Source organism: Gorilla gorilla, chromosome 19 (assembly GCF_029281585.2).
Source record: "Gorilla gorilla gorilla isolate KB3781 chromosome 19, NHGRI_mGorGor1-v2.1_pri, whole genome shotgun sequence".
Lineage (NCBI taxonomy): Eukaryota > Metazoa > Chordata > Mammalia > Primates > Hominidae > Gorilla > Gorilla gorilla.
In genome coordinates, this window is record NC_073243.2 from 84,931,102 (window position 1) to 84,952,283 (window position 21,182).

Below are 21,182 nucleotides of genomic sequence, written 5' to 3' on the forward strand. Positions count from 1 at the left end.
ATTCCAGTAAACTCATTAAAATAGTGACAAACTCAGAATATTAATCCGTATCTCCTCATTCCAGGTTAACTGTTCATTCAGTTTTTCTGTTCCACATGTATAACGTCTATGTAAAATTACACAGTTATCCAAATGTAAATGTCTTTTTTTTTGAAAGTTGTTCTAAGTCTGTTTAACATGGAGCCCATAAATTTAACCTGAAAAAAATTAATATTCGTCCTAATATCTAATTGAAATTTAGTGTCCTCCTCAATTATGACTATGGGTATCAATTCACAGCAGTATGAGAAATATCCATGAATTTATCATCAGTAGAAAACAAATATTATACTAAATACCTTGTATGTGTATTACTTCTTTGAAATTTTGGCAATGATTAGACCTTCTGCTTGATTTTGTTATTTATTGAATTAATTGAGATACACAAATATTATTTTACCATAACTGTTTTAAAAAGTGTTTCATAGGTCTATTTTAATAAAATTGGTTTCCTATGTAATAGTCCATTTTTATATATTTATTTGTGCTTTAAAAATATAATTCTGTCACCAGGTTGACAAAAAGTTTCATTGAAGGAGAAAAGTTGAGATTTTTCTTAAAAATTCATAATAAACTCTTGAATAATTGATTACTATATTATGTATCATGTGTATCTCTACTTTTATAAGTTATAAATTTGCATACATTTTATAATTTGCCCTTATATAGCTGTTTAATTCCCATTTCTCTTCTCAATATTGCCATGCACACCCTCCCCATCCACCTACCCATTGCCATCCTCCCCTCCCTACCCACAGACATAAACTGGCTAACAGTTTGGGCTGAACTATTGCTTTCTCCAGCTAACTTAAGACAGAAGCTCTGTCAAATCAAATACAGTTTTAAATATAGACAAGTTTTAACACTGTGTGCTTTTTCTCAAATGAAAAGTACTTTGTGTAGGCTGGCTCATGTAAGACACTCATTAGCTTGCATCTGACAAACTCTGATGTTCATTTCTGAAGCTGGAAGCTGACATGAAACCATAGGCTGAAAATTCATTTATAGCTTTCTCTGCTGATTAAAAACTTGCTATATAAATCAAAGTTTTTCTTTCATTTTCTCAGTAGATTAAATATTATTCAATAAATGACTTCTAGGGGCAGTATTCTATTCAGGGATGTGTCACAAACTCTCTGGTTATGTATGTAGACTATGTTTCTAGAGTGAAAACTCCTCAAGGAGCCTGCTGTTCTGTCCACCAAGAAAAATGCCTAGAAAATCAGTAGACACTTCATATTTATTTGATGAAAGGGCGACAACAATACATAGATTTTTTGATGACTTCATGATATGATGCTCTATTCCATGGGAGCAGCATGATCTATTCACCTTTCCCTAATTCTGTCAAGGTATTTTCAGGAAGCAGATGACGTACTCAAATGCAATCATTGGGAAGGACTTAACAGAGGATGTGGGTACAGTTAAGGGAGCTGACTAGGGATGCTACTAAAGCAGGAATTCTCAACAGAATGAGCCTCTTACACATCCTGGCCCTGAAGAAACACCGGTTGGGAGCAGATATTACTCCAGAGAGAGCATCCTGTTATCTTAGCAGAGCACCATCTGAAAGAAGCTGTGGCTCACTGTAAAGCAGCCAACTCTTAGTGGTGCTGCATAGAGGAGAATAGAACTCCTCTCCTCCTACCCTTGATCTCCTGCCTGTGCTTCACACTGGCTAAACCCAACCCAGGACTAATGAACTAGTGAGCCCAGGTATACAGTTCTGAGTTTACCTTTTGTAGCACTGAGGAAAATGAAGACCTGAAAATGAATCATACAGTAACCATAATTTCTGGTAAATCTAATAAATGATTTGATAAATGTGTTTATCTAAACCTCTCATATGACTAATTTTATTTTATTTTTTTATTTTTTAAAAAACTTTTATTATAGGTTCGAAGGTACTTGTGAAGGTTTGTTACAAAGGTGCATTTGTATCACAGAGGTTTGCTGTACAGATTATGTAGTCACCCAGGTATTAAGCCCAGTACCCAACAGTTATCTTTTCTACTCCACTCCCTCCTTCCAGCCTCCACCTCCAAGTAGCTCCTATTGTCTGTCGTTTCCTTCTTGGTCTTCATTGAGTTCTCATCATTTAGCTCCTACTTATAAGTGACAACATGTGATATTTGGTTTTCTATTCCTGCATCAGCTTGCGTAGGATAATAGCCTCCAGCTCCATCCACGTTCAAGCAAAGACATGACTGCATTCCTTCTTACGGCTGCATAGTATTCCATGGTATCTATGTACCACAATTATTTTTTATCCAGTCTGTCATTGATGGACATTTAATTTGGTTTTATGTCTTTGCTTTTCTGAACAGTGCTGCAATGAACATACACATACATGTGTCTTTGTGGTAGAATGATTTATATTCCTCTGGATATATACCCAGTAATGGGATTGCTGGGTCGAATGGTAATTCTGCTTTTAGTTCTTTGAGGCATTGCTATCCTGCTTTCCATAGTAGTTGAACTAGTTTACACCCCCACCATCAGCGCATGTGTTTGCTTTTCTCCACGACCTCGTCAGCATCCATTACTTTTTGACTTTTTAATAATGGCCATTCTGACTGGTGTGAGATGGGGTCTTATTGTGGTTTTGATTTGTATTTTTCTAATGATCAGTGATACTGAGCTTTTTTTCATATGCTGTTGGCCGCATGTATGTCTTCTTTTGAGAAGTGTCAGTTCATGTTCTTTGCTTGCATTGCAGTTGCTTTTGGTGCCCTTGTCATGAAAGCTTTGCCCTTCCTATGTCCACGATGGTATTGCCTAGGTTGCATATGACTAATTTCTTAAGAAACGTTCTAGAATTTGAGTTAATCAAATACTGTACATAATTTTAGAAACTTTGATGTATTTTCTAAATTAATTTGAAAAAGAATTGAATGTATTTTGCTCTCACCATTAATAATACTTAAAGAATTATTATAGTTTCTCTTTTTATACTAAGAATTGTCCATCCTATTACCCACTTAATAGCACTGAATGCTGTCCATGTCTGTGCCTTTTTCCCAGCATATTAGCTGAATATCAAATCTTATAAGCTCAAACTTCAATTTTAACAGTTGCACTTTGTTGCTCTCCATTGATACTGAAATTGCATTATGGTTTTTTATTAATAATGTAAAATTTCAACCACTTCCATATTTTTAATAACTGTGTAATATACTGATAAATCTCAGTATTAAAAATCTGCTGTAAATTCTAGACTTCATTATCCAAATGCATGTTTGATATTTCCACTTGGATGTTAAATGCATATTTGAGTTATTATTTCCACTTGGATGTTAAATAGGGCATATTGATCGATCTTAACATTCAAAATCAAAACCTTGACTTTCTACTCCCACACACAACCTGAACATCTCATGTGTCTCTCATTAGTAAATGACAGCACTAATCTGTTGTTCAAGGCAAAGCCTTAAATTCATCCCTCACTCCTCCACTTCTATTAATTTATTTCCAGTTGTCTCTCCTTGCCTTTTTTTGACCAGGATATTTCAATCTCCTCATTATTTCCTCTTCGTCCTTTCTTATCTTGTAATGTCTATGTTTTATGTAGCAGCCAGAGCTATCATTTGTTATGTCGTGATCCTCTTCTGCCACAAATCCTTATGTGATTTAGATATCATGAAGATTAAATTTATGGGTTGCAAGACTCTGAAATCCTGCTGTCCCTTCAGTTTTATTGTCTGTAAAGCTCTCCTTATTCACTCAGCTGTAGGGGCACTTTTGTTCTTTCTGTGACTTGTAAGCTTCTGTCCTAAACATCCTTTCTCCACCCACCTTCTCTCACACATACATTTTGCTGGGCCTCTTCTCTGGAATGCTGTTCCCAATGATATCATCATGTCTCATGCCCTATCTCCCTTCAGCTTTCTGCTCAAATGTCACCATAAGAGAGAGGCCCTCTTTTTTTTTTTTTTTTTTTTTTTCAGAGAGGCATTCTTTGACCACAATATCAAAAGTAACTACCTCCCTAATTTATCCTCCTTCCACTCAACTGGCTTTATTCTTCTTATTCGTAATTTTTTAGAACAATTTTAGATTTACATAAAAACTGAGAAGCTAGTACATAATATTTCAATATACCTTTCAACCAGTTTTGCCTATTATTAACATGTTACATTGGTATAGTACATATTTTACAATTAATGAAGAAATATTGATATATTTTATATTTAAACTTTATAGTTTGTTCAGATTTCCTTAATTTATACCTCCTATGTTTTTTCTTCTAAGATTCCATCCAGGATACCACATTTCATTTAGCAGTGATGTCTTCTTATGCTTCTCTTGACAAAGATATTTTCTCAGATTTCTGAGAAAATTTACTATTTTTGTTGACTTTGGCAGTGTTAAGAAGTACCCATCAGGTATTTTGTAGAATGCCACTTTGTTGGAATTTCCTCGTTTTTTGTTTGTTTGTTTTGTTTTGTTTTGTTTTCACTGAGCTCATGGGTCTGGGGTGAAGGACCATGGAGATCATGTGCCATTTTCAACATATTGTAAGGAGGGTACTTACTACCCTTGTTTTAATATTGTGATATTGGACTTGAGGTAGCTTGTCAGATTTCTCCACTGGAAAGTTATTTGTTTCTTGCAATTTCTACACGGTCCTTTTTGGAAGGAAATTACTCTGTGCATCCTACACTTAGGAAGCGAGGATTTACACTCTTCCTCCTTGAGGGCAGAGTATTCACATACATTATTTAGAATTCATTTTTAAGAGAAATTATCTCCTTGCCCAATTATCTATTGGTTCAATTGTTTATTTATATCAGTATAAACTTACAGATACCGGTAGAACATCCAAAATTCAAAACTCTGAAATCTGAAATGCTCCACAATTCAAAACTGTTTGAGTGCCAACCTGATGCTCAAATGAAATTCCCATTGACGCATTTTGAATTTGGGTTTTTCAGCTTTGAAATGCTCAACCCATAAGAATAATGTAAATATTTCAAAATCCGAAAAGATCCAAAACCGAAACATTTCTGTTCTGAAGCATTTTATTTAAAGAATATTCAACCTGAATTTATTTCACCTATTGGGTTATAACACAATGCTTCTTTTTTTTGTCTTTTTATTTCACTTATTTATTTTTTATTTTTATCATTTTTTATTATACTTTAAGTTCTAGGGTATATGTGCACTACGTGCAGGTTTGTTATATATGTGTACATGTGCCATGTTGGTGTGCTGCACCCGGTAACTCATCATTTACATTAGGTGTATCTCCTAATGCTATCCCTCCCCCTCCCCCCACCCCACGACAGGCCCTGGTATGTGATGTTCACCTTCCTGTGTCCAAGTGTTCTCATTGTTCCATTCTCACCTATGAGTGAGAACATGCAGTGTTTGGTTTTTTGTCCTTGCGTTAGTTTGCTGAGAATGATGGTTTCCAGCTTCATCCATGTCCCTATAAAGGAAATGAACTCATCATTTTTTATGGCTGCATAGTATTCCATAGTGTATATGTGCCACATTTTCTTAATCCAGTCTATCATTGTTGGACATTTGGGTTGGTTCCAAGTCTTTGCTATTGTGAATAGTGCCGCAATAAACATACGTGTGCATGTGTCTTTATAGCAGCATGATTTATATTCCTTTGGGTATATACCCAGTAATGGGATGGCTGGGTCAAATGGTATTTCTAATTCTAGATCCTTGAGGAATCACTACACTGTCTTCCACAAGGGTTGAACTAGTTTACAGTCCCACCAACAGTGTAAAAGTGTTCTTGTTTCTCCACATCCTCTCCAGCACCTGTTGTTTCCTGACATTTAATGATCGCCATTCTAACTGGTGTGAGATGGCATCTCATTGTGGTTTTGATTTGCATTTCTCTGATGGCCAGTGATTATGAGCATTTTTTCATGTGTCTTTTGGCTGCATAAATGTCTTCTTTTGAGAAGTATCTGTTTATATCCTCCCCCACTTTTTGATGGGGTTGTTTGTTTTTTTCTTGTAAGTTTGTTTGAGTTCTTTGTAGATTCTGAATATTAGCCCTTTGTCAGATGAGTAGATGGCAAAATTTTTCTCCCACTCTGTAGGAATGCTTCTTTATTTATTCTGTTGCTCAAGTTTTTCCAACTTTGGTCACTGTGAATTGTTCCAACCTTTCCCTTTAGAAAACCTCCATCAATGTAGCAGCGTTTTGTTGAGAGAGAGAGAGAGTGTGTGTGATTGTGTATGTTAAGCACTGCTTTAATTTCTGACACTATGAGATGCTTCAAGTTCATCACATATTTCCTTCTCTAATCTTAGCCATTTTTTGAAGGATCCTGATTCTTTTTGATGGAAAATGGTATTAGACACTAAGAGCTAGGTTATAGATGAGTTCATTAGTAATGGATGACATTGCTTTTAGGCTATCTCAGCTGACAGAGTAAAGAATATATATGTGTGTATACTAATTTGTGTAAATATACATATCTATAAATATTTCAAAATGTAGCCATCTATATCTATATTAAAATAAATGATTTTACATTGGTGTCTTCAGCTCTTAATTATTACCCCATGGATCATGGTAACCTCCTGTTGGTTATCTGTAAATTCCCACACCAAAAATAAGAAACCTGATTCCCAACATCTGCCAACTACTTACTTAATTGTTCAGTTCCAGTATACAAATATAGCAGCAAGAGAATTGTCAACACATACCCTTGCAGAAAACAGCTTTATTAACTAGAGTCCAGTGCCTCTGTGCAATTTTTTTCCATTTAGTCTTAGAAACTGCACTCAACTTTGGAAAATTACTTACGCCAGCATGTTTTCCTCCCACTCTCTTCACTGAGGTTGTTTCATACATTTATAATACAGTTAGATTATCTTGTTACAGCCTGAATTCTTTCCTGGAGCCATCTTTCCAGCTCCTACCTACTAAATGTTTTTTTCTTTTAATTTGTATTCATTAAGGTTCATTCATAATAAGCATTTATATAAAGTTCTGTGGGTTTTGGTAAGTGCATAATGTCATGTATCTACCATTGCAGTATTATACAAAATGGTGTCACTGCCCAAAATGTCTCCTTTGCTTCACCTGTTCATCCTTCTTGTCTTTTCAAACCACTGGAAACCACTCATCTTTTACTATATGCAAAGTTTTGCCTATTGCAGAATGTCATATAACTTAAATCATTCAATATGTAGCCTTTTCAGAAAAGATGCTCTCCCTTAGCATTTTTGAATTTAAATTTCCTTTTGTCTTTGTGTGACTTGGTAGCTAATTTCATTTAATTCCTGAGTAATGTTCAATTATAGGAATCTATCACAATCTGTTTATCTATTCATCTATTAAAAATCTAGGTTTTTCCCACCAATTTTTGGAGATTAAGAATAAAGGTTCTATAAACATTAATATGTAAGTTTTCCTGTGGACATTATTTTTCAATCAAGTATATATGTAAGTGTGATTCCCATGTTATGTGGTTTACTAGAAAGCTTAACTGTGGCTTAAGTTGTTCCAACTTTGGTCACTGTGATTATGTCATCCTTTGTCCCTTTAAAACAACCCCATCAATTTAGTATCTTTGTTTTGTTGAGTGTATGGGTGTGTAGAATCTTCCAAATAGTTTTCCAAAGTGGCAGTATCATTTTGCATTCTCATCAGCAGCGAAAGAGTTACTGTTGCTCCATATCTGTGACAGCATTTGAAATTCTCAATTTTTGGATTTTCACCATTCAGATATAATAGGTATGTCATAGCATCTTGTTTTAATTTGCAATTCACTAACTGCAAAAAATTTTGGCCATTTTTATGCTTATTTCTTATATGTATATCTTCTTTGATAAGATATCTTTGCAGAACTTTTGATGATATTTTTGTATTCTTATTGTAGAGTTTTCAATGTTCTTTTTATATTTTAGATAAAAGTCCTTATCAGATACGCGTTACAAATATTTTCTTCCAGTCTGCCTTATCTTTCCATTCTCTTAACACTGTTTTACACAAAAAAATAAGTTTTCAATTTTAACAGAATCCATGTTATCATTTTTTTAATGAATCATACTTTTAGTGTTGTATCTAAAATTCATCGTCAGACCCAAGATACTTTTGGCATTTTGAGTTTTTTCTAAAACTCATTGCCAAACCCAAGGTCATTAAGATATTCTTCAGCATTTTCTTCAAGAAATTTTGTAATATTTTTATCTGCATCATAAAGCAAAGGGTAGGATTTGTTTTCTGGGAAGACAAAGTCCTTTTGTCCTCTGAAAAAGCCTCCTATACAGTTGGAAAAAAATAAAATTTGTAATTTTACATTTATATCTAGGATCCATTTTGTGTTACTTCAAGTAAAAAGTGAAAGCTCTCTGCATATATTTATTTTCAATTTTTTTGCATATGGATGCCTAGTTTTTTCAGCACCATTTGTTGAGAAGATTATTCTTTCTACATTGAATTGCCTTTGTCCCTTTGTCAAATGAGAGTTGACAGTATTTGTGTGGGTCTATTCTGGACTCTATTCTATTCAATGACCCTATCGTCTGTTCTTTCTGCAATACCATGCTATCATGATTACTGTACCTACATAGCAAGTTTGGAAATTATTTTGCTTTGTTTTTATTCATAACACTTGGTAACATTTGCCATTAAATTTATTATTTGTTTTTCTTCTGCCACTATCTCTATTGAATAAGTGTATCTGCTTAACTCACTGCTATCCTTATATGAAGAGAAGTCATTGCATATGGCATGATTTGTATCAGCTTTGGAGAATGAATATTATAGCTCATGTATATTTATTTTTCCTTTATTTTTATTTATTTTTATTTTTTTTTAGACGGAGTCTCGCTCCGTCACCAGGCTGCAGGGCATGATCTCGGCTCACTGCAACCTCTGCCTCTTGGGTTCAAGTGATTCCCCTGCCTCAGCCTCCCAAGTAGCTGGGACCACAGGTGCACACCATCACACCCAGCTAAGTTTTGTATTTTTAGTAGAGACAGGATTTCACCATGTTGGCCAGGATGGTATCGATCTCCTGGCCTCTTGATCTGCCCACCTCAGCCTCTCAAAGTGCTGGGAGTATGGGCGTGAGCCACCACGCCCGGCCTCATGTGCGTTTTTAAAAGACATAGATGCATATCTTATTTTGTTCCCATTTTTAATAACTTTTTAATATATTAATGATATTGACTGATTCTTCATAAAATCTTGTGTAATCTTAAGGGAAGTCCACTCAGATGGTAGGATGTGGTGAAATTGAATACTTCTGTCTTTTACATCAGCTTAATTACTCCTTCCCTTATAAAACTTTCTTTTCCTCTGATTTTCTTTTTATTATTATTATTATACTTTAAGTTTTAGGGTACATGTGCACAACGTGCAGGTCAGTTACATATGTATACATGTCCCATGTTGGTGTGCTGCACCCAGTAACTCATCATTTAACATTAGGTATATCTCCAAATGCTATCCCTCCCCCCTCTCACCACCCCACAACAGACCCCGGTGTGTGATGTTCCCCTTCCTGTGTCCATGTGTTCTCATTGTTCAATTCCCACCTATGAGTGAGAACATGTGGTGTTTTTTTTTTTTTGTCCTTGTGATAGTTTGCTGAGAATGATGGTTTCCAGCTTCATCCATATCCCTTCAAAGGACATGAACTCATCATTTTTTATGGCTGCATAGTATTCCATGGTGTATATGTGCCACATTTTCTTAATCCAGTCTATCATTGATGGACATTTGGGTTGGCTCCAAGTCTTTGCTATTGTGAATAGTGCCACAATAAACATCAGAGTGAATAGGCAACCTACAGAATGGGAGAAAATGTTTGCAATCTTTTCCTCTGATTTTCCATAGGTTCACAGACCCCAATCTGTTGTGTATAGAAGCCCTGTTGGGCATTGGTTGTTTCTATTGCTCAAAGGCAAGTATTAACACATGGACTTATGCTTATATGCTGGGTGTGGAATGCCCTTGGCTTTATTATAGTCCAATTTCATGCTCCATATTATATATTTTGGCATATCAACTTTAAAACCTTTTCTATAGTTTCTAGTGTTTAAAAACATTAACCAATCAGGCATGGTGGCTCACTCCTGTAATCCCAGCACTTTGGGAGGCCAAGGAGGGCAGATCATGAGGTCAAGAGATCGAGACCATCAGGGCTAACATGGTGAAACAACTTCTCTACTAAAATACAAAAATTAGCTGGGTATGATGGCATGTGCCTGTAGTCCCAGCTACTTGAGAGTCTGAGGCAGGAGGATTGCTTGAACCCAGGAGGCAGAGGTTGTGGTGAGCCGAGATCACACCACTGCACTCCAGCCTGGAGACAGAGTGGATTCCGTCTCAAAAAAAAAAAAAAATGACCATTTGTTTGTGATAATAACAAATTCTACTTGCTCCATCACTAATAGCTTGTTAGCCAACAATCTTAAACATGTCAGCATGTCAGGACCATAGACAGCTTTCTGTTAACTGTTGCTTTTCCATCTCCGGCACTGATTAAAATGATTTGCTCATAAGGTATATGTTCAAGTTAAAATATATACAATATTATATCACTCTCCATTTTCTGTTTTTTTTCTTTGTGTTGTTTTATTCTAAAGCTGCATTAGTTCAATAGATATCATAGTATCTTGGCCATCTCCAAGATGGACATCTTTGCAATGGAAGACCATATACAATTTTTGATTCCCTGGATTTCCATTCAAGGGGTCAATCCAATATTGTCAGAAAAATTGCTTATGTTTGTCCTTTAAATTGAAAGTGGACATATATATATACACACACACACATACATATATGTTTATACACACATACATATGCATCTCAGAAAACAATCGATCCTTGTTTATTTATTAAACTAGCTCCACCATCATTACAGACAACAGTTAATTTTCTCATATTCTGGCAATGGGTTGTTTCTAAATCTTTATGTTCTATCATTTCATATATTCTATACATATCATATTTTATAATATATGATGTTATTATTTTTATTTTGATAAACCATTAGCAAAAGGTCATTCAAGAGCTTCTCTTCTGATACTAGATTTTTTGCCTTAGGGAAGGCATGAAACTAAATTTTTTCAGCTGGACATTTGATGGTGATAGCCATTGAGGATTGCTTATATGAAGATGACAGCTCATATTTCTGCTAATTCTGTTTTTCTTAAAGTAATTTTACACCATTAATTTGGATAAAGGTAGTATACCAAATTACATGCCAGCACTTGGGCACAGAGTTCTTAAAAATTCAGTAAATGGTTTTAAAAAGCATATCTATATCTATATCTATATATAAATCTATAGATATAGATATATAGAGATATAGATATATATATTAAGCTTAACAAACTAATGATTAAATATGTGTATATTTATACATGTACACATACATGGTTATATAATAAATGTAACCAAAATTAATAAGAAAAAATAAATTTAAGCATATATCCCTCAAAAGTTATTTGATTTTAGAAGATACATCATTTTGGTGTTACTTATATTTATAGAATGTGTTCTTTATATATGTGTTATTTGCTTACCTAAGCTGTCAAGACTTGTCTCCCCAACTGGTATGAGAGACAAAACAGAGTATTGGAAAATCACAGGAATCTAGGAATCAAACAACATATGTATGACATTTTCCAAAACCACAAGATTATTGGGTGATGAGAAATCATTTGTTTCATCTAGCCAAACCTCAGAAACATTATTTGAAAAAATATTTAAATTATATGACCGTATCACACAGTTTTGTTTTGTTTTTGCATTTTGAAGATCAATAGATTAATGTATGTTGAAGTTCATTATTGATCAAAATAGTATGATAATATTAAAATTAATCACAAACACTTGGTTTATTTGTACATTTCAGCTGAGAAACTTTGAAGAAAAAGATTAGAATAATTAAAATACCTTATCTGAGTTAAAACTTCTGTAAGTGTATATGTGTAGGTATAGAGAGGAGAAAGCACATAATTTAATTTAATTTTAGATGTGCATTTTATATGCTGAAAATCCTATTTAATTACAGTACTTCACCTTTTTTGACATACAAATATTTAATAGCAGACATTTTTCTCAAATATAATTGGAATATAATTAAGAGAGCAAAAGAATAATAATGAAACAATTTTCAGTTTTTAAAGTTAACAAGATTTGAGTGAGTTCCCTGATTACAAAATCAAAGTTGAACCACATTTAAAACATTGTACTTTATAGTACATCTGATAGTATTTATTTATCAACAAAAATGTGATTAAAATGCAAAGCATTTAATGCTGACAAATAATTAGGCATAGAAAACTTAGTAATCAGCTTTTCCCTATTGAATAGGTAATATGAAGAATTTTAAATAAATCCAACGGGATAAAAAGCTTGCTATCTTTAAAATAAAAATGCAACAGAAAATCCTTTTGGGTATGCACTTTTGTCCAAAAGCAGAGGAATGTACAGGTGTTAAATTGGCCCCAAGAGAGTTGTACTGATGTTCTCTAAATGAAAAATAAATTTATAAAGAATTATGAGAAAAATAAAGAAGATATACCATCAAAGGACTATATAGTTGAAGCAAACATTCTGTAATTTATACCAATCGTGTTGTGAAGTTTATACAGAATCTCATGTTATGCAAATTTTTATGAGAATTACTCTACATCACTGCAGATTTTATCCCATTTGTTAGGGGAAAAAAAACCTGAATGTTTTCAAAAGGCCTATTTTCTCCCAGTTCAACTCTTTCTATTTCTCTATCAGTTTGTTTATGCACTGGAATGTTAAGTCAATGTCATACATGATCCGAGGCTCAAAGTAGTAATTATTTATATTAGGCATTAAAGAATTAAGCAATTAATTTTTGCAGATACATATTAAGTGCTGACTGCATGTCAATAACTTTTATGCAAGACACAATACCTTGCAAACTATTTAACCACTATATGTGTTACATTTAAACTAGTGGAAACAGTCAATAAGCATATAATCCATTAAATGAAAGAGATAATAAAAGTAGTGGTAAATCATGTGAAGGAAATGAATGGATGATATAACAGAAAGCAATAGAGACTAAAACAGGGTAAGCTATTTTTCAAAAGGTTGTTCAGAGACTTCCCCCAAAACAGAATATAATATAAAAACTGAAAGAATGAGGAGATGGCTATGGATGAGCGAGATAAGATAGATGCAGGTGAGAGCATGAGCAAAGGCAAGAAGTCCGTGAATTGGGCAAGTGCTTAAAACACATAGGAGGTCTTCAAGTTGGCACATATGGAGCAATATCACTTTGTTCTAGTCAGTCCATTCTGCTATATCAAGATACCATAGACTGTGTGGCTTAAACAACAAATTTTTATTTCTGAAAATTCTGGAAACTGGGGAATCCAAGATGAATGCACCAGCAGGTCTGCTGTCTGATGACAGCACTCTTTCTGGTTTACAGACAACCATTTTCTCCTTGTATCTTCACATAGCCAAGAGCAAAAAAAACAAACAAACAAACAAAAAACAAAACAAAACAAAACAAAAACAGGAAAAAAAGCTCAGGTACCTTCATGTCCTTCTAAAGGGACAAATCTCATCATTAGAGACTCCACTCTCATGATCTAATCTAACCCTGGTATCTCCTAAAGGCCCCACCTCCTAATACTATGAGTCTGGGGGTTAAGATTTTAGCATATGAATTTTGATGGGCCACAAATATTTAGTCTATAATAGTCTACCCTAGTTCTCCCATGTCCTTTTCACATATAAAACGCATTCATTTCATCCCAATAGGCCCCAAAGTCTATACTTATTCCAGCATCAACTGTATGAAGTCCAAAATCTCATCTAATATCATGTAAATAAGATATGGATGAGACATAAGGTATTATTTATCCTGAGTAAAATTTTTGTCCACATATGAACCACTGATAGCAAGCAGGTAATGTGCTCTCAAAATACAATAATGGGATAAGCAATGATAAGATAAACATACTTATTCTAAAAGGGAGGAATAGGAAAGAAGGAAAGGATGACAGGTCCAAAGCAAGTTTAAAACCCAACAAGGTGAACTCCATGAGATTTTAAGCCTTGAGAATAATTCTCTTTGGCTTAGTGCTCTGCAATCCAAGTCCACTGGGGCAGTGGTCTCACTTTCTGAACCTCCTGGGGTGGCAGTCCCATCCCCATGGTTCTGGGTGACCACCCCTACCCTGAAGCCCTGTGAAGAAACTATCTGGCATGTTGAAAGTGAGGCAATGGCCCCTCCTTTGAAACCAACAGCACATACCTGAATTATCTTTCGAGTCATCCTTCTCTTGTCTTGAATAATAGTTCTTTTTTTTTTTTTTTTTTTTTTTGCAGCTGAATAGCTGTATGGAGCTGGCCTATAAAATCCAAGAAATCCACCAGCCTTCTTTCATTCCTTCCCATATCCTTCTTCTTCACTTCGAACTGGCAGCTTTCCTCCTGGGCTGTCATATTAAGTCTATGGTTCACACCCCTACTAACCCCTTTATCAAAAGACATTTAGCCACAACTTTAGTATTCACTCTCAGATACTTTCTCATTTTTGCAATATGAATAGCCTGAAAATTTTTCAGATGTTTAAACTTTGTTTTATTCTTGCTAAACAATTTCATTTTAAGTAATTTTTGTGTCTCACATTTTGCTATAAAGAGAAGCCAATATGCTCCTTCAACAATTTTCTTAGAAATCTCTTTAGCTATGTATTCTATTTCACTGCTCCCAAATTTTACATTCTGTAAAACACTGGAACATAAACACAATTTAGCCAAGTTCTTTTCTACTTTATAACAAGGATACCCTTTTCTCAAATTTCCAACAACGTGTTCCCCCCATTTCCATCTGGAAGTTCACTAGAATGGCATTTACTGTCCATATTTTTATCAACATTCTGTTCCATGTTATTTAGATATGCTTTTTTTTTTTTTTTTTTTTTTTTTTTTTGGAGACGGAGTTTCACCCTTGTTGCCCAGGTTAGAGTGCAATGGAGCAATCTGATCTGGGCTCACTGCAACTTCCGCCTCCCGGGTTCAAGTGATTCTCCTGCCTCAGCCTCCCAAGTAGCTGGGATTACAGGCATGCGCCACTACACCAGACTAATTTTGTATTTTTAGTAGAGACAGAGTTTCTCCATGTTGGTCAGGCTGGTCTCGAACTCCTGACCTCAGGTGATCCGCCCGCCTCGGCCTTCTAATGTGCTAGGATTACAGGCCTGAGCCACCACGCCCGGCCATTATTTAGATATTCTTGAAGAAGATTAAGCATTTCTCTATTGTTCTCTTTTCTTTCTATGACCTCACCAGAATCATCCTCAATGATCTATTCATAGCAATGCAGACCTTTCCTAGCATGCGCCTTAAAACTCTCTCAGCCTTTACCTATTATTACCCAGTTCCAAAGCCACTTCCACATTTTTAGATATTTGTTATAGTAGCAACCCACTTCTGGTACTAAACTTAGTTTGTGCTGCCATAACCAATTATTTTACTAGGTGGCTTATAAACAGCAGAAATTAATTTCTCACTGTACTGAAGCCTGGGAAGTCTAACATCAAGCAAGGCATGGCAGATTTGGTGTCTGGTGAGGGCCAGTTTCCTGGTTCATAGATGGCCATTGTTCTGCTGTGTCTTCACATGGTCAAAAGGCAAGAGAACCCTCTCATGCCTCTCTTACAAGGGCACCATCTCATTCATAAGAGCTCTACCTCCATGACATAATCAACTCCCAACAGCCCCATTCCTAATATTATCACCTGGAGCAGGGCCCCCCAACCCCCAGTCTGCACACCAGTACTGGTCCATGGCCTGTTAGGGACCAGGCTGCACAGCAGGAGGTGAGCAGCAGTCAGGAGAGCATTACCACCTGAGCTCTGCCTCTTGTGAGATCATCAGCAGCATTCAATTCCCACTGGAATGCAAATCCTATTGTGAGCTGGGTGTGCAAGGGAACTAGGTTGCGTGCTGCTTATGAGAATCCAATGCCTGATCATATATATATACATTTGTACATATGCATTTATATATTCATCTGTATATGTATCCATATCTATATGTAATATATATATGTGTGCATATGTATTCAAGTCATAGTATAAAATCATTAGAACCACTTTGCTCCCTATTTTTAATTATGCCCAAATGGGGTTGGTGATAGAAGTATAAAAATTACTTCTTTATTTTGACCAAGAATAAGAAAAGAATGGATTCTTTATTTTTCCAATAGATCCGCTTTTCTCCTGATATAAATGACACTCAAGAAATCACTCAGTCATCCACCTAGTTCATAAATAATCTAGAAGTTACACCTTATTTTTATTTTTTCTTCACCCTCCATAACCAATATATAAGATGATATTATCTACTCTTGTAAATATCTACATATGTGAATTAGATCCACATATTAGTTCTGATTTCCCAGAAACAAACCCTGAGACAAGGATTTTTGGGCAATTGATCCGTTAAAAATTTTGTTCCACGTAAGGAATTTCAGGATTAAGTGGAGTAATAGGACAGGGATGGAAAAGAAGCCAAACAAAGGTATCAAAATCCCAGCTTCATTACGATTCTGTAGGAAAGCTCTAGAATGTAGGTAATATGTTGAGTTTCATACTTTGGCACCTGTTACATACTGGCAATGGGATATTACAGATGTCTGTAAACTTGCAGCACATTAGGCATCTTGTGCATGTGGACAAAGAGGTTCCAGTAGCCAAGGGAAGTTGTTCAAAGACAGTTGCAGGGGCAGACCATTAGAAGCAAAAGCATAGAAAAATTGTAGTGTATGTAGTGTGGGTGTCTGGCCACATTAAAGGATCAAAGGGAATCTGAGCAGCGTTTCAGTGTCTACTTCAAACCACTTCTCTATATGCCTTCATCATCTCTTACTGGACTAGAAGTAAAAGACCCTAACTGATCTCTCTCTTAACCAAATCCCTTTCCTGCCCTCTAACCTATTTTCTAGTCTGCAGCAGTTGATCTTTTCTAAACATATCATGTTAAAATCTTCCAACTGCTTTCAATCGCACTGAAAATGAATGAGAATTTCTTACTGTAGTTTATAAACTCCTATGGGATCCTAGCCCCTGCCTAAGTCTATTGCCCCATCTCATAAAACTAGATTATTCCGCTCAAAGGCCTATGTTCCACACAAAATGGGCATCATAGTTAGAACTGACCCCAGGAAATGGAGAGTACCCTTTGATTTCTCTGGCAAGGGTTATAAGCAAGGTCAATGATCAAAACAAATTCTACCAGTGGGAAGAAACCAGGGTAACCAGTGTGGTCAACTAAGGAGTTTGTTGTATTTTATCAAAGTAAGATAACAGCTGTCCTTGAGATTCTCTGGCTGTTCATTTTCCACTACAGCATCACTCAGCTACAAAACATGGAGCATGTTCTGGGCCAGTGACCACTAAGTGTTACTCTTCCACTGCACATTTTTCTAAGCATTATTTAACATTTTAAATTTCTGATATCTAATTCAGGGTTTTATATTGGCTGTGGTCAAATTTACCAATTATTCCATAGTTTACAGGATTACAAATAGCCACATAAAGTCCTGATGATAATAACCATAACCTGAGATTTCAGCATTGAAAAATGGTGTAATTTTGTATTACTGTAATTCTGGAGCTTAACCATATATATGTATTAAGAGCAGCATATATTTGTAACCATATGTTTGCATTAAGAGCTAAGAGTGACCAATTTTTAAAATAATAGGCGTGGAAATCAAGGTACAAAGATGTGTTGGACAGAACCTGTTGCTCTGGACCATAGCAAGAATCTATAATACCACCTGCCAATTACCATTCTTCTTTCTGCTGAGTTGGACCCATGTCTCTATGCCTATAATATGAGCAACGATGCTTGATGATGACAATGATAATGATGATGGTTGTGATGATCATGATGATAATGCTAATATGTTGAGTTTTGTGCTAGCACTGTGATAACTCTTCTACATGCATTGTCTTATATTAAAAACGGTGTTTAAGTCTGTGTGTCTGAAACCTGGTTCTAATACTTATTACCTGCATGACTTTTGTCATGTTACTTAAACTCATCACACCTCAGATTTGCTATCTTCAAAATAAAATAAGTCACTGCAATGTACACGACTATTACTTTGTATTGATAAAAGTGTAAAATAAAATTAACAATACCTTGTGGGTCAGGTATTAATGAAGACCAAGTGATATAGGTCGGTATTTGAAAATATCACAGACAGTAGGGCACAAAGCCAAGCTAGATCCTTATATTTCACCTTTATACCTTGTTATTCCCATTACTGAATTCATAGATGCTTGGTCCAACATTGGGTTTCTGGCTTAAACCAGGTAAATCAGAGTCCATTCCCAGGATTTTTAAAACTCCAATTAGAAAAGACTATCAGTTGCTTTTTGAAACTGAAGATTTTATATCTGAATTCTGGAGATATTATCACCCACACAATTTATTCAGGTTGAGGGGGTTTAGTCAGGGTGAAAGAGAAAATGAGAGAGAGAGAAAGAGAGAGAGAGAGAGAGACAGAGAAGAGAGAGAGAGAATATAATACTAAAGCCCCTAATTCTAGTTTTCATGATGAGGAAATGCCGAACTACTTCTTTGCTCCTTTTGTTATTTTCTTTTCCACACTTAATTTGATTGTATAACCCAATGACTTTTTTGCCTACTAGTTTGAGATTGATTTCCATTGCTTAATAGATCATAGCGATTATCATCTCACATCTTCTAAATTAAGTATCATACAAATTAAAACCAATTTGATAACAAATAAAACCAATTCTGAAATACCAAGTGAACAATGATTTTCATACAAGAATAATCAACTTATTGTATTAACAGGTAGACATTGTTTCAAAATTCTGGATCAGATTATCCTATACATAACATGTGTTATCTAATTTTGCAATATCAACTTTGTATGCTATTTTTTCTTATTATTTTAGGAAATAAATTTGTTCTTAATTACCATGCAAAATGCTTTTATTTAGAGCGTGTACTCCTCAGTCTCAAATAAATTTGAGTGTCCTACTAGATTAATTGCTGGAAAAAAATAGTTATTGATTGGAAAAGATCGACATGGTGCTAAGTATTGCAAGACACAATCCTAAGTATATTTGGTACCATATAATTTGCCTTGAGGCAACATTTCAACCTGATGGATGAGGAGGATTGTAAAGAGGAAGATAGGGAGCAGAGGAGAAAAACAGTTTACTAAAAATGATGGATTATGAGAAGTAGTCTTTAGAATATGTAATTTCATACACGTATGTATATGTTAATAAATATTCTACTTTTATTAGTCTTAAGGACTATGGAACATTTGCTGTGATAATTTGTATGCCGTAGAACTTATTTTTCAAAATAGTGTTTTAAATTACAAAAATATTAGTATGTATCTGATTGTTTTATAGTAATTTTAAATTAGCTGCTAAATTCCTGTTTAGTCTACTTGAGCTATATATGTCTTTCTACTTATCTATGTGATAAATGAGTTTTTCATGACCGTTCACTGATATAGAAATATAATGTATATATAGTACATAATAAAATTTAAATAATGTCTGGAATAAGTTTTTCAGTTTACACGTTGTGGGAAAGTGAAACTCAAGCTAATACAGCCATCTTTTTTTTCTCCTTACTCTTTAGGAAAAACAAACAATACATTGAATTTGACAACCCGCTGAAGTTGCAGATAATGAGGACTTACCATTGTATACTATTATTCATCTGGACCTATATGTTCCATACAGTTGACACCATCCTATTACAAGAAAAACCTAACAGTTATTTATCAAGCAAAAAGATAGTGGGTCTGACAAAAGATGACGGTAAAATGCTACGTCGCACCAAGCGTGGCTGGATGTGGAATCAGTTCTTCTTATTGGAAGAGTACACAGGTACTGACACACAATATGTAGGCAAGGTAAGAATTTTTGTATGAGAAATCTAAAAGCTGAAAATGACAGCTATTTATTTTTTTCCAGCAACTTTTCTTTTCACTAGCGATTATTAAAAAATATTTAACTAATTATGTTCTGAAGGTGTGATATTGCAAACTATTTTAGTGGGGAAGAACAAGGAACCATATTTGGGTTCTAAATGTAAATCAATGTCAATAATAAGCGTAAACTACTAAGTCATATGTGGATGGATGTGATTCATTATTAATCAGCTAGATATTATTTAATCATATGTGTATTATCTAAATAAAACTCTTCTTCACATCTATTGATAAATAGTTTTTCATAATTAGGAATAGTATACTCTGTATGAGAAATAAAGTACTTCTAGATATTTCTATTTCTTAATATGCGCTAGGGTGAGCTTCCTGCTTCCTGCTTGTAATCTAGACAAAAGTGTTTAAGGCAGAAGGATAAAGACAAGATTTAAAAAAATGAGAAAGAAGACACTATCTTTAAGAAGATATGCTTCTGTGTTAGTAGGAACAAAGTTGCTCATTACCAGTCAGAAGCAGACAATAATAGAGAATATGTAACTCCCTTCTTATGTTCAATTTTGAGGAAGCAGGTTCATTGCCTCTCTTTCATTGGTGTTTAGAGACTGCTTTTTCTTTAGCTCATTATCTCTCTAATTTTCTTTCTTTAGTGGCGTGACCTTTCCAACATCCATAATTTTCTATGTATCTATCATCCTTTTCCTTACCGATCACATTCATACTATTCTAAACTCAGGACAATTCATTTGTTAACTATAATTGTTCCCAATTTACACCCAATGCTGAGAAATGTTAAAATTTTTACAACAAAATGAACAATTTTAAATACTTGCAGTCTACAGATCATAAATTTATTTATTTTTTGAGTCATGGCATATATGTACTTGGAGAGACTGTAATGGTTTGCATATTGTTTGACTCACTGACAGCACCAGGCACATAAATTAGATCAGGCCAAAAATGAAAAAAAAAAAAAAAGAATACAAGTGCCTAATATCACAAATGTCATGCCTGTAGCTTTTAAAACAGGAATACATTTGCTCTGTGAAATTGCCAAAATTTTGATCTAATTCTTCTTTCTGTGTGTGGGCCAATCAAAAGCAGCCTCCTTTATCAAAAGCCTATTATTTTCTCTTCTTTTGAAATTTCTCTTTTCTGGTTCCATAGGTCATGCTCATTCCACCCCATTCAGTTCCCTTGCTGG

General features: G+C 34.8%; 1 protein-coding gene across 1 annotated transcript in view; it reads left to right on the forward strand.

Annotated features, from left to right (window-relative positions):
* Positions 1-21,182, forward strand: part of CDH9 (cadherin 9) — a 159,141-nt gene that overhangs the window by 30,658 nt on the left and 107,301 nt on the right. Inside the window, exon 2 of the mRNA XM_004059005.5 lies at positions 19,669-19,945. Coding sequence (XP_004059053.1) covers positions 19,718-19,945 — 228 coding nt within the window. The 5' untranslated portion in view covers positions 19,669-19,717. The remainder of the gene's footprint in view (positions 1-19,668; positions 19,946-21,182) is intronic.